The 14,742-nt window shown below is 43.5% G+C and overlaps 1 protein-coding gene and 1 non-coding gene across 2 annotated transcripts in view; both read left to right on the top strand.

Annotated features, from left to right (window-relative positions):
* Positions 1-356: 356 nt before the first annotated feature.
* Positions 357-428, top strand: trnaw-cca (transfer RNA tryptophan (anticodon CCA)). The gene has a single exon. It is a non-coding gene; the product is annotated as a tRNA-Trp (tRNA).
* A 3,488-nt stretch (positions 429-3,916) lies between these two features.
* The window catches only part of LOC132403957 (lamina-associated polypeptide 2, isoforms beta/gamma-like), a 57,749-nt gene continuing 46,923 nt past the window's right edge, over positions 3,917-14,742 (top strand). The window contains exon 1 of the mRNA XM_059987836.1: positions 3,917-4,185. Coding sequence (XP_059843819.1) covers positions 3,973-4,185 — 213 coding nt within the window. The 5' untranslated portion in view covers positions 3,917-3,972. The remainder of the gene's footprint in view (positions 4,186-14,742) is intronic.

The raw sequence follows: 14,742 nt of genomic DNA on the forward strand, positions 1-14,742 counted from the left end.
GGGGTCTGGAGAAGATTCCATCAGTGTGAGAGAGCTCCCTTCCCTCAGTGTAGTCGCACCTCAGTTGAGAGCACCCCACCTTCAGTGAGACTCCCCATTTATTGAGAGTGCACCCCGCCCTGACAACTTCCCATCCAAAGTGGGGCGCCCTTCCCCCCGTAAAATGTCTGCACACATAAGTGAGGGCAGAGCCCACAGTGATGAACCCCTCCCGAAGGGCTTCCAGCGCTGTAGCTCGCTCCGGATGCGCGGCGGTGGGGGAGCGCGGGTTCAGTAACAGTGACACGCAATACTCCCGGAACAAGGACGCGGAAGCACCCGGCAGCTTTAAGAAGATTGCGGAGTTCTGTGTTCCAGACCTCGTGGCGCAACGGTAGCGCGTCTGACTCCAGATCAGAAGGCTGCGTGTTCGAATCACGTCGGGGTCAAGTATTTTGCACGCTCAGTGACAATTCGTTCTTAAAAACTTGTCGATATACTGTCTAATATATTGTGGGTGATTTCTTCAATAATTATGCATGCTTTACGTATAGTATGCTTTCAGGCTATTTAAGCAAGTGGATAGTAATCGCGAAGTGAGGTTGGTGCCTTAGCTTTTTATGATCTATTTTAATGACATAAACTTTGATTTTGGTACAGGGCTATGATTTATAACGGCCAGAGTGCAACATTTCTGTGATTAAAATATATTGATAAATTGTTTCAGAATTTGTACAGGCTTGCTAGAATGCAAGGCAGATGAAATTTATTCCAGAATGTAAGATGATGCATTATCATAGAAAACAGACTTTCTAGCACCACCGTATATCTGGGGGGAAAAATCTTTTTGTATCCTCTTTTATATTGTTGGCTAGCTTGCCTTTATATTTCATGCTTTCTTTATAGCTTTTTTAGTTGCCTTCTATTGATTTTTTTTTTAATTTCTCTACCTTTCCACGAATTTTTGCTATATTACATGCCCTCTCTTCAGCTTTTATGTTGTCTTTGTCTCTTTGTCAGCCATGGTTGCCTCATACAAGCTTTAGGATACTACTTCACCTTTGGGATGTATTTTTTCTGTACCTTCCGAAGTTGAAATTACATTTATTATCTAAATATATAAATACAAATATATAAATGTGTGTGTATAACCTGCAGATTCATCTCCTTGTAGGTAGTCACAAAACTAAGAAACACGATAGAATCCTTTTTTTTAAAAAGAAGCACTCTGGCAGAAAGTTATGGACCAGGTGCTGTAGGAATGTCCAGGCATTCATTGTTACCTTGTCTTCCTTACTGGTTACAATAATATCATTTAGTTACCTGGGTGACTCATTGTTACTGTTAAGAATTACAAGAACAAAATAGAGGACTATGGGTAACCCTAGGTAATTTCTAAAGTAAGTACGTGTTCGGCATACATTGTGGGCCGAAGGGCTTGTATTGCACTGTAGGTTTTCTATGTTTCTAAAAACGAGGAGAGGTAATATGGACTAATGTATACAGTACTATGGACTAATGTATATGATAATATGGACTGATGTATATGGTATAAGGGTGTCAGAGGGAGCTGGGGATACTGGTGTTCACATCATGAAAGTGACAGAGCAGATTTATCATGAGTATGAAAACAGAAGTTGTGCTGAAACTTTCTAAAACACTGGTCTAGCCTCATCTAGAATATTGTGTTCATTTCTCATCAGCTTGTTACAGGCTGGTTTCTGGGAAGAGGGACTGAGCATCGCAAGGACACGTTACTGAGTCTGGACAGCTTTTTGTAGAGAGGGATGATGGAACTCAATAAGATGATGTACGGAAAGAATAAGTGGTTGTTCCCTTTATTAGTAAGTTTGAGAAATCGACTCACAGATATGAGGGAAACCCCCTTCTGCAGCCTACAGTTGAAATCTGGAATGCAGAAAGGACGGCAGCTGGTTCCATTGCGGGCTGTGCGCCGAGCCCACTGCTCACACACCAATCACATTGGCAAGTTTGCCGATGACACAGTGGTGGGACTCATCATCAACAACAGTAGGACGGCCTGCAGAGAGGAAGTGAAATTGCTCGAGGCCTGGTGCCAGGTAAATAAGCCCTTCCTCGATGTCAACAAGACAAAGGAGATGGTTATCAAATTCAAGAGAACTCGCACCACTCTTTGCATCGGCGGTATGGCAGTGGAAACTGTGAGCAGTGTCAAACTCCTGGGAGTGCACATCTCGCACAACCGGTCTGTTACAGAACACCTCCGCTTTCAGAGGAGGCTGAAGAGAGCTGGCCTGTGCTCACGTCATCTACAGATGCATCCTGATAAGCTGCACCATGCCCTGTGACGACCAGGAGGGCTCGACAACGGGTAGTTAAAGTTGCCCAAACTCACCACTGGCACTGGCTTACCCGCCATCAAGGACAAATATACTTAAAGGTGCCAGGGAAAGGCCGGCAATTTCAGGAAGGACCCCACCTCCCTGTTGGCTACTCAGCATCCATGCCAGGACCACTAGACTCAAAAACAGTTACTTCCTCCAAACTTTCAGGCTGATCAATAGCTTGACCTCACCTCATCATCATGGTCACTTTATGTACAGATAATCAGTCAGTGTGTAAACTAATCTCATGTATATACAGCCACACGAGAACAGTTACTTGCAAAATGTGTTTTATCTGATTACTTTTATATTTATATTCATTGTGTTTTATGCCGCATCAGATTCAGAGTAACTGTTTCTCCTTTATACTCCATTTTGTTCTCCTTTACACTCGTGTACTGAAGAATGGCACTAAATAGTCTTGAATATTGAAATTAAAAATATATATATATGGCGAGGAAACTGTTTCAGGATCTATGAGAAGGGGCCTGGGGTGGAAGAAGAGAGTGCCTCTTGCAGAGAATTGGCATGGAAGGGTCTCGACCCAAAACATCAATTGTTTACTCTTTGCCTGGCCTACTGAGTTCCTCCAGCATTTTGCATTTGTTACTTGGATTTCCAGCATCTGCAGATTTTCTCTTGTTTGGAATTTTAACGGCTGCCTGCATACCAATTCCATTGTGGACAACTGGGGCTCCTCTTTTGGAGCTGTTCTGAGCCCCAGTAGGACCTAAGCGTCAACACTCATCTGACAGGGAATCCCTCAGATCAGCCTTTATGGAGCAGTGAAACCACTCGCATTGGACTGCGGTTGATACACTTGTGTTTTGATGTAGCCCAGAGGTCTGATATGAAATGGGGACTTGTAGTCAAAGGAAATATCAATGGGATGCCAAACCGAGCAACCCAGAGGCAGATTTTCCCGTGATACAATGATTTTCTTCTGTGTTGGAACCATTCCATGATTTCATTATTTAAATATAATTTAAATCATGGGTGTAGAGAGAGTAGAACATCCATTTAAATATAATTTGGATGATAATTTAGTAAATCCTCAATTTACAAATGCTAAATTGCTTTTTAGATCTGCAGCTTACAAATCTATTTTGTAAATACAAAGTTTACAAATGTGATGACAGTATTGTCCTGAAATGTCGATTACTCAGCCTCCTGTGGTACTGTGTTTCCATAAAGATCGGAGTGTCTGCTTGTTGTTATTAATCACCGTTTCTTTTCAGCACTCTTCAAATACCCTAGCTGTTTACTTCTGACCGTTCGCAGCGAGCTCTCGCCGTTAATGCTAAACTGAATATAATTCACAGGAATGAATGTGCTGACATCACTGTTTTAATCCTGCAGTGTAGACCGTCCTTAACAAATTAAAATTTAGTGTCCCGTGGAAAGACATTTACGGGTTACGAAGGGCACTGCGGTAGATTAGTAATAAGTGGAAGATTTCCCCCCCCCCCCCCCATCTCGCTCCTCCTCCCCACTCTGCTTCCCTCCATTTCCCTCCGCCGTTGCTATGGGAGCAGCCCCTTCTGCCGGCGTCCAATAGCTGTGCAGTTTGGACGGCGCCTGAGCCAGTGGCGGCGGCCGTTGCTGCGGGGTGTTTGGTGAAGGAACCATGCCCGAGTACCTGCAGGATCCCTCTGTGCTCACCAAGGAGCGGCTCAAGACTGAGCTGTTGGCGCATAGCGTCCGCCTGCCGCTCGGCGACCAGCGCAAAGATGTCTATGTGCAGCTCTACCTCAAGCACCTGACGGCCCGCAACAGCCGCCGCAGCCCCGACTTCTCCAGCGACGAGGAGGAGGGCCTGGGCTCGAGCCGCCCGAACAGGGTGAGGTAACTCCTGCCGTCAACGGCTTGGGGGCTCTTACCGAAACTGAGGAGGGTGGTGGGGGCTCTTGACCCAAAATGTTGATTAGAATCAGGTTTACTATCATTGATGTATGTCGTGAAATTTATTTTGTGGCAGCAATATTGTGCAACATAATTATGTTATGAATATAAATAATGCAAAAGAGGAATAATGAGGTAGTGCTCTTGCAAATTTCAGAAATCTGATGGTGGAGGGAAGATAGTGTTCCTGAGGCCTTGTGTGTGAATCTTCAAACTCCTGAACCACCTTCCCTTTCCTAAAGTCCACATTCAGATCTTTTGTTTTGAAGACACAGAATACGAGGTTGCTGTTGCAAAACCATTTAACTAGCCGATTTATCTCATTCCTGTACACCCTATCTTCATCTGAGATTCTGCCAATAGCAGTTGTAACATCAGCGAATTCATGGATGGATTTTGAGCAGTGCCTAGCCCAGGGGTCGGCAACCTTTACCACTGAAAGAGCCATTTGGACCTGTTTCCCACAGAAAAAACACTGGGAGCCACAAAACCCATTTGACATTTAAAATGAAATAACACTGCATACAATTTTTTTTGCCTTTATGCTATGTATAAACAAACTATAATGTGTTGCATTTATGAAACCGATGAACTCCTGCAGAGAAAACGAAATTACATTTCTGCATGCAGCAAAAACATTTTGAACTCCGAAAAAAAGATGTTGGGTTGAAGGTTACTTTTAAGTAAAATACTCAACGTCTATTTGAGTCCTTCTTGTATTTATGAAAAACGCCGAACTTAAATTGTCCGCCAGCAGCAAACCAAAAATAACGTCAGCCAGCTGTCAACCTGAAAAATAAAAGGACTATTTCACTGAACAATGAAAAAATATGAATATACGTAAAATAATAGGCAATTAAAATATTTATCATACTTGGTTAATGGGATTTCTGCTCCTGGACCTCCGCGCACAGCGTCTGCACATCAGGGATGTATGGCGTCACCTTCATCGTTACACAGGATCGCAAGCTGTCATCTGTGAGGCGTGCGCGATGTTTGTTTTTAATAAAGTTCATGTTGGAGAACACCTGCTCACATACATATGTGGATCCAAAGATCGACAGGACTCCAAGCTCATACTTTTTAATGTTTACATAAATGTCTGGGATAGCATTCTATGTTTCGAACACAAGTTTGTCCGGTTTGGGGAGGTTTTCAGTATCACTCCATTTGTGATTCTGAGCAAGAACGGCCTTCTGACGGGCAACATCTCCAAGGTCTGCTGTCAAGCGTCTAAACTTGGACACCCATATGTCTTTGTCGGTTATGTCAGCCAGTTCCATCTCAAGATCAGGTTGACTCACATCTGCCAATGCAGTCGTATTCAGTAGGGATGGATCGATGCTTAGGGGAGTGACCGGGAAGGATAATGTGTTTTTTTCCTCTCTGAACTCACAGAAGCGTTTCCCAAACGATGTTTGCATTGCGATGATTGCAGAATGTAAATACTCCGAATTTATCATGTCATGAGCTTGTTTGAACTCTCTCAAATTGGGGAAGTGAGACAATGTGCCTTTCTGTAAATCTCTGGCAAGCACTGTTAACTTGCGCTCGAATGCCAAAACATCCTCCAACATGTGCAGGGCTGTGCGTCCTTTCCCCTGAAGAGCTGTGTTCAGTGTGTTCAGGTGCGCTGTCATGTCTACCATGAAGTGTAGCTTTTCCAGCCACTCTGGCTGTTCCAGCTCAGGAAAGGTGAGCCCTTTGCTGCCCAGGAAAGTTTTCACTTCTTCTAGACACGTGACAAAGCATTTCAGCACCTCCCCTCTTGACAGCCACCGGACTTTGTTGTGCAGCAGGAGATTAGAATATGCGCTTTCCAGCTCGTCCAGTAACAAACGGAATTGACGGTGATTTAAACTTTTTGCCATTATTTTATTGACAATCTGAATGACAACATCCATTACTTCTGTGCATTCTGGAGGAAATGTTTGAGCACACAGTGCCTCTTGGTGCAAGATGCAGTGAAAAGTCAGCAGCTTTCTGTCCAGCGACTTCTGCAGTAAAGCCACAAATCCCTTGTGTGCTCCTGTCATACTTGGTGCCCCATCAGTAGCTACGGACACCAGGTGGGTGGTCTTTATTCCTTTGGCTCTTAAACAAATTCAAGACAGCCTCACAGATGTCCTTCCCCCCCCCCCCCCCCCCCCCCCCCGTGTTTGGCCTTTTAGAGGTATCAACTCAATCATTTCTTCCTGTGGCCCGGCAGAGTTTACATACCGGCAGAACAGAACTATTTGTTCAATATCACCTTTGTCTTTAGACTCGTCACAGGCAATCGAGTAGGCCACAGCTGAATTGATGTCTTTAATTTGCTGTCTTGTGATGTCTTCTGCCATTTTTATGGTTCTGTCTTTGACAATCTTTGCAGAGAGGGGCATATCCCTGATTTTCTGCACAATTTCACTCTTGTTTTTAAAGTCCGTGAATAGATGTTCTGAAATCTTAATATAAGATTCTTTTATATATTCACCATCTGTAAACTGCTTCCCGTGCCTGACTATTTCCTGAGCGGCAACAAAACTAGCATATGTAGTTGATTTTCCAGAATTCATCCACTTCTTGAAATGATTTTTGCTCAGATCAACCTTCCGCATCAGTTCGGAAACGACTTTGTTTCTCTCACCTCCATCCGGATATTTTTGAACAAAGGCTGCGTGTTTATTCTGGAAATGTCTTGCGACTTTTGACTTTTTGTTGTTTGCTAGTTTCTCATTGCATATTAAGCATACCGGTAAACCAGTCTCATCAGCAGTGAAAGCAAATGAATCTGCCCACATATCATTAAATGTTCTGTTTTCTTCAGTCACTTTTCTTTTTTTAGAATTCTCCATAGTTAGCCTACCTTGGATCGAAAAATTAAAGAAATCGCACACTGGCGGGTGTCAGGCATTGGCAGTGGTGACGTATATTAATAGCAACAAAAAACACGTTTTATTTAGATTGTACAAGATCACCATAATCTTCAAATTTAGAATTACATTTCAAAAACTAACAAACTAACATAAAATACATTTTAATTAAATACTCATCATTTATTTTCCAAAGCCACAGGGAGCCGCAGCACAGAGATGCGGCTCCGGAGCCGCGGGTTGCCGACCCCTGGCCTAGCCACACAATCATGAGTGTAGTGAGAATAGAGCAGTGGACTAAGAATACATCCTGAGATGTGCCTATCTTGATTGTCGGTAAGGTTATTACCAATCTGCACTGACTGGTCTCCCAATGAGAAAGAAGATTTGCCTAGATCTTAAAGCTTGTTGAATAATGCTGGTATTGAATGTTGAGCTGTGATCAATCAATCAATAAACAGCAGCTTGATGTAGGTTTGCCATTTTCTAGGTGCACCAAAGTCTAGTGGAGGGGCAGTGTCCACTGTCGATCTGTTTTGCTGGTAGGCAAATTGCAGTGGGCCAGGTCATTGCTCATGCTGGAGCTAATTCTAGCCATGACCAACTTTTCAATTAGTTCATTACAGTAGATGTGAGTGCTACCAGGCAGCTCATCCTACTATTCTTGTGTACCAGCATGATTGATGGCCTTTTGAAGTAGGTGGGAGTCCTTGTCTAAAGCAGTGAAGGATTAAAGCTGTCCTTGAACACTCTAGCAAGTTGAACAGTACAGATGTAGTGTACCTTGCCAGAAACACCATCAGGGCCTAATATGATGATTCATCTTCATGAAGGATGTTCTGAGACAGAGGCCACATGGTCACCAGATGCCATGGGGATCCATGCTGATGTGATGTAATTCTACCTTTCAAAACATGCATAAAAGGCGTTAATCTTCTGAGGGAGTGAAGCATCACTGCCATTTATGCTGTTCGGTTTTGTCTTAATATGAAGAAATGGCATGCAAGACCTTCCACAGCTATGCATCCAGTTATGTCTCTTACATCAGACTTTTGCCTCCATGGGTATGAACAAGCCAGCTGTGTTCCAAAGGTTTGTTTTTGCCATTTAAAGGTGCAGGCAATAGGCCAGAACACCAGAGTGCTAGAATAACCTTTAAGTCACAGTTGGAAAACTGACTGGCTATGGTTAGCTCCCCCTTATAATTCTTATCTGCCTATGTACAGCCTTTGAGGCGGGGCAGTACTCCTGTGTGCAGGACTGCAGTCATCTGGTTCCATCTCTTTCAAGCAAAAGTAGAAACAAATTGCTGGAAACACTCAGCAGGCAAGGCAGCATTTGTGGGAAAAGTAATGGTTTCACTTTGAACACACCTTTACCACAGATGCTGCGTTACCTGCTGATTTGTTTTGGTCTCCTGTAGGAGCACCTCTTTTCATCCCTGCCCAGTTATCTCAAGGCCAATTAATGGCCTGCTTTCTCTCATCTACATATTACCTTCTATCTGCAAGTGTAGTGTTGGGTTTAAACATATGCTGATGCCAGCATGGGTTAAGTGATGAAGATGATTGGGATGGGGTAGTAGATGTAGTATACATGGCATTTGGCATGATTCCATTTGTCTTGACCTTCTCAATCAGTGTGATCAGGAAGATTAAGACAAATAGGATCTACAGTAACTTGGTTGTTTAGCAACCAAGCTCTAAAACCTGGGCCTCTGTATCTTCTTTTGCAACTGGATCCTTCCTCACCGAGAGACCACAGTCTGTGGATCAGGAATAACATCTCTTCACTGACAGTCATCCTGGCTCGCCACAAGGATGCATGTTTAGCCCACTGCTCTGCTCTCTCTGCCCCCATGATTATGTCAATTTGCTGACAATACAACTATTGTAGGCAGAATTTCAGACAATGTCGAGGCAAACAGGAGCAACATGTCACAGCAGCAAGATTGCACTCAACTTCAGTTAGACCAAGGAATTGATTATGGACTTCAAGAAAGAGAAGTTGAGGCAACGTCATAGAGGGATCAGAAGTTGAACGTGTGAGCATTTTCAAGTTCCTAGACACCAGCATCTCTGAGGATCTATCCTGGACCCAACATATTGATACAGTTTGAAGAGCATTGGTATGCCACCATAGACACTCGCAAGTCTACCAATGTACCATGGAGAGCATCTTGTTTGGTGGGGTCACTGCACAGGATCAGAAAAAGCTGTAGAAAAAGTTGTAAACTCAGCCAGCTCCACCAGAGGCAGTCCCACCCTAGCATCCAGGACACCATTATTAAGGACCTCCATCACCCAGGACATGCCCCTGTCTCATTGCTACAATTGAGGACAAGGTACGGGAGCCTGAAGGCACTCGACATTTCAGGAACAGCTTCTTCCCCTCCACCATCGGATTTCTGAATGGACAATTACTCCATGTATACTACCGCAGTTTTTTTTTCTTTCTTGCACTACTTAATTAATTACATATAGCTTATTGTAATTTTATAGTTATTATGTATTGTAAGGTACTGCTGCTGCCAGTGATAGTAAACGTGTTTCAAAATATACTTAGCTATAGAAGACAAGGTAGTGTTGCTTCCCTAACTGGAGGTCTGTAACCATTGGTGTTTCACGGGATGAGTGCTCAAACCTCTGTTTGCAATTTGATTTGGATGAAAATGTAGATAGATTGGTGGACCGAATAGTAAATATTGCAGTGACGTAAAGTTGGTAGAGTTGTAGGTCGTGAGGAAAGGATACAGTGGGTTTCTCTTGCATCTTTCATGAGGAGCACATGGCTGATCAGGGATACCTTCTCACTACTCTAGCTAGACACTAGTAAAGAAAGAAATGGAAACTTGACAGAAACCTTAACCTAGACTCAGTCTCTCGAACCAAAGCTTCAGTTACAGTGATAAATATCAGTCGGAAACTAGGAAACAGAGAGGGAAAAAAAACTGAAATAATATGGTGAATGAGAAAAGATTAGTTGCCAACATAAATAGAAATGTAAAAATGTTGCAGTAACACATCAATAGTTAAAACCTGGGCCTCTTACTTCCTTAAAGGTTGTCCACTGCACCAATACAGTTTTGCATTCTGAAACATGGTGTAATTTTTCATCCAAAGGGCGACACCTCACACTTGCCAGGATTAAACTTTATCTGCCATTTCTTTGCCCATATCTACAACTGATCCATATCCCAGAAGACTTCCTGATTGCTACATCTGCGAGAGGTGCATCTTGGTGCAACTCTTCATGGATTGAGTTGGGTAACAGGAGCTGCAGCTGATAGATATTCAGCATGTTTGTGAGAATGGAAAAGTGATAGAAAGGAGTTACAGCAAGGTAGTAACACCTACGTTGCAGGAGGCAGGTAGCTTGATGTCTGTCAGCAGAGGGAAAGAGAATAGGCAGATAAGGCAGGATACCCCTATGTTCTCCTCAAGAATAAGTAAACCACTTGTTCACTTTAGAGGAGGTGACCTACCAACAGAAAGCCACAGTGACCAGGTCTCTGGCACTGAGTCTGCCTTTAGCTTAGAATGGAAGGAGGGTGAAGTGGAGAGCAGTAGTGATAGGAATTTTGATAATTAAGGAGATTCTGTGGATATGAAAGAGACACCTGGATGATATGTTGCCTCCCAGGTGTCAGGGCAAGGACTTCTCAGATCAAGTCCACAGCATTCTCAAAGGCAAGGGTGTGCAGCCAGGAGTTGTGGTGCAATATTGGTATCAACAGCATGGGTAGGAAAAGGGAACAGGTCCTGAAGGAGCCAGATCAAGTACAACCTCTCCTTTTGCTTATCTACTTAAGCCAATCTATCTAGTTAGCTATACTTTATCTGGTATTGGGAAATGAACCTGGGCAGGTGTCAGTGAGAAAGCATTTTGGAGATAGTGATCACAACTCTATCTTCTTTACCATAGTGCTGGAGATGGATAGGAGCAGATAATTTGGGGAAACATTTAATGGGGGTAGGGGGAAATATGGGTAGGCAGGAACTTTGGAACATAAATTGGGAGCAGATGTTCTCAGGGAAATGCACGGCAGAAATGTGGCAAATGTTCATAGAACATTTGCATGGTGTTCTGCATAGATATGTTCCACTGAGGCGCGGAAAGGATGGTAGGGTAAAAGAACCATGGTGTACAAAGAATGTAGAAAATCTAGTTAAGAAGAGAAAAGCTTATGAAAGGTTTAAGAAATTAAATACTGTTAGAGTTCTAGAAAACTACAAGGGTGTCAGGAAGGACCTCAAGAATGAAATTAGGAGAGCTAGAAGCAGCCATGGCCTTGGCGAACAGGATTAAGAAAAATCCCAAGGGATACTACAAGTATATGAAGAGCAAGAGGATGAGCCATGTGAGAATAGGACCAGTGAGGAGCGAGAGTAGAAACATGCATGGAGCTGGAGGAGATAGTGGAGGTACGTAATGAATACTTTGCTTCAGGTTTTACCAGTGAAGAGGACCTTGACAATTGTGGGGATGACTTACAGCATTCTGAAACACTTGAATGTATAGATTTTAAGAAAGAGGATGTGCTGGAGCTTTTGAAAGGTATTAAGTTAGGTGAGTCACCGGGACTGAGCAAGATATACACTAGGCAAGAGAGATTGCTGAGCTGCTGGTGATGATCTCTGCATCATCAATAGGAACGGGAGAAGTACCAGAGGATTGGAAGGTTGCAAAACGTTCCCTTATTCAAGAAAGGGAGTAGAGATAACCCAGGAAATTATAGATCCGTGAGTTGGAGAAGATCCTGAGGGGCAGCATTTGGAGAGACCTAATCTGATTAGGGATAGTCAAAATGGCTTTGTCAAGGGCAGATCGTGCCTTACAAACCCGAGCGAATTCGTTAAGGATGTAACCAAACACATTGATGAAGATAGAGCAGTGGATGTAGTGTATATGGGTTTTAGTAAGGCATTTGATAAGGCTCCTCGTGCAAGGCTCATTCAGAAAGTAAGGAAGCATGAGATCCAAAGAGACCTTGATTTGTGGCAAAGGGTGGTTGTGGATGGTTCACAGTCTGCATGGAAGATGGTGACCAGTGGTGTTCCACAAGGAAGTATTCTGGGACCCCTTCTCTGTGATTTTTATAAGGAAGTAAAAGGGTGGGTTAGTAAGTTTGCTGATGATACAAAAGTTGGGTGTGTTGTGGATAGTCTAGAGCGTTGTCAAAGGTTATAGCAGGACATCAAAAGGATGCAGAACTGGGCTGAGAAGTGGCAGCTGGAGTTCAACCCAGATAAATGAAATGGTTCATTTCGGTAGGTCAAATTTGAAGACAGAATTTAATATTAATTCTAAGACTCATGGCAGTGTGGAGGATCGAAGGGATCTTAGGGTCTATGTCCGTAGGACTCTCAAAGCTGCTGCGCAGGTTGACAACATTGTTAAGGCGTGTGATGTGTTGACCTTCATCAACCATGGGATTGAGTTCAAGAGCCGTGAGGTAATGTTAAAGCTATGTAAGACCTTAGCTATGTCAGTCCTGACGAAGGGTCTCGGCCTGAAACGTCAACAGTGCTTCTCCCTATAGATGCTGCCTGGCCTGCTGCGTTCCACCTTAAGACCTTAGACCCCATTTGGAGTATTGTGTTCAGTTCTGGTCACCTCACTACAGGAAGGATGTAGGTACCATAGAGAGTGTGTAGAGGAGATTTACAAGGATGTTGCCTAGATTGGAGAGCATGCTTTATGAGAATAGGTTGAGTGAACTTGGCCTTAGAGTGGCAGAGGATGAGAGCTGACCTGATAGAGGTGTATAAGATGATGTGAGGCATAGCCAGAGGTTTTTACCCAGAGCTGAAAAGGGGGCATAGTTTTAAGGTGCTTGAGAGTAGGTACAGAGGGAATATCAGAAGTAAGTTTTTCACAGAGAGAGTGGTGGATGCGTGGAATGAACCGCCAGCGAAGGTGGTAGAGACGGATACAATAAGGTCTTTTAAGAGACTCTTAGTTAGGTACATGGAGCTTAGAAAAATAGAGGGCTATGTGGTAGGGAAATTCTAGGCATTTTTTAGAGAGGGTTACATGATCGACACAACATTATGGCCTGAAGGGCCTGTAATGTGCTGTAGATTTCTATGTTTCTGTTATGAGCTGAGTAGGAAGCTGTAAAGCAGAACCTCAAGATTAGTAAGCTCTGGTTGCTGCCTATACAATGTGGCAGTGAGGGTAAGCATAGGATGATTTGGCAAAGTGTGGCTGAGGAATTGGTACAGGGTTCAGATTGGTGGACCATTGGAATCTCTTTTGGGGAAGGTATAGAAAAGGGACAGGTTACACCTGAAATCAGAGACCAATACACTGCAGACAGGTTTGGTAGAGCTGTTGGAGGAGTTTGAAATAGTTTGGCAGGAAGATTGGGACCAGAGTGATAGTTCAGAGGATGGGGCAGTTGATTTAAAGGTAGATGCAGCATGTAGAGAGACTGAGGAGAGATGAGCAGTGGATAAGGCATAACTGCAGTCATTTGTAGCGATTGCCAGAACAAGAACAATGAACTGAGCATGGATCAGTGCATGGAACTACGATGAGCCATTATGGAAACTTGGCTGTCATAGGGGCAGGAATGGCTGCTGGATGTTCCAGGGATTAGGTGTTTCAAAAGGGAGGTAAAGGAGGTGGGGGAGTGGCATTGCTAATCAAAGATACTATCATAGCTGCAAAATTGGGGGACATCCTGGAGGGAGTCACCTACTGAGTCAGTATGGGTCGAGCTCAGAAACAGGAATAGAATGATTGCTATTGGGAGTATTCTACAGACCTAATACAGAAATGCTGAGGAGCAGATCAGGTGCTCTGATCTGGTTGTCATGGCTGACTTCAACTTCCCTAATGTTAAATGATACCTCCTTTAGTGCAGAAGTTTTAGATGGGGTGGAATTTGTTAGGTTGGTCCAGGAGGCCATTCTGAATTTGGCACGAGCCATTGAAGGTCAGGTGACAGATCTCTTGGTGGGTGAGCATTTCGGAGACATTGACCACAATTCCTTGACCATTACCATAGCCCTTGGACAGTGTTAGAAGTAGATCTTATGGGAAAATATTTAATTGGTTGAGTGCAAATTAATGACTATTATACAAGGACTTGGGAGCGTAAATTGGGAACAGATGTAAATGCACAATGGAAACGTGGAGGTTGTTTAGGTAGCACTGGCATGGATTTCTGGATAGGTATGTCTCATTGAGACAGGGACATAATGGTAGGTTGAAGGAACCATAGTTAATCAGAGATGAAGTCAAGAGGAAGGAAAAAGCTGACTTAATTTTAGGAAGCAAGGATCAGACGGGGCTCTAGAGAGTTACAAGGTAGCTAGGAAGGAGCTGAAGAATGGACCTAGAAGACATGAGAAGGCTTTGGCGAGCAGGATTAAGGCAAATTCCAAGGTGTTCTACACATGTAAAGAAAAGAGGGTGACCAAACTGAGAGTAGAACCAATCGGATAGAAGAAACGTGCCTGGAGGCGGAGGAGGTAGGAGAGATCCTTAATACTTAGTTTCAGTATTCACTAATGAAAGAGATCATGACGAATGTTAGGCCCAGTGTAGAGCATGTTGGAACATGGCAACTTTAAAAAAGAGGATGTGCTGGAAAAGCATCAGGATAGTTAAATCCCCTGAACTGGATGACCTAT

The sequence above is a fragment of the Hypanus sabinus genome, chromosome 13 (genome assembly GCF_030144855.1).
Source record: "Hypanus sabinus isolate sHypSab1 chromosome 13, sHypSab1.hap1, whole genome shotgun sequence".
Taxonomy (NCBI): Eukaryota; Metazoa; Chordata; class Chondrichthyes; order Myliobatiformes; family Dasyatidae; genus Hypanus; species Hypanus sabinus.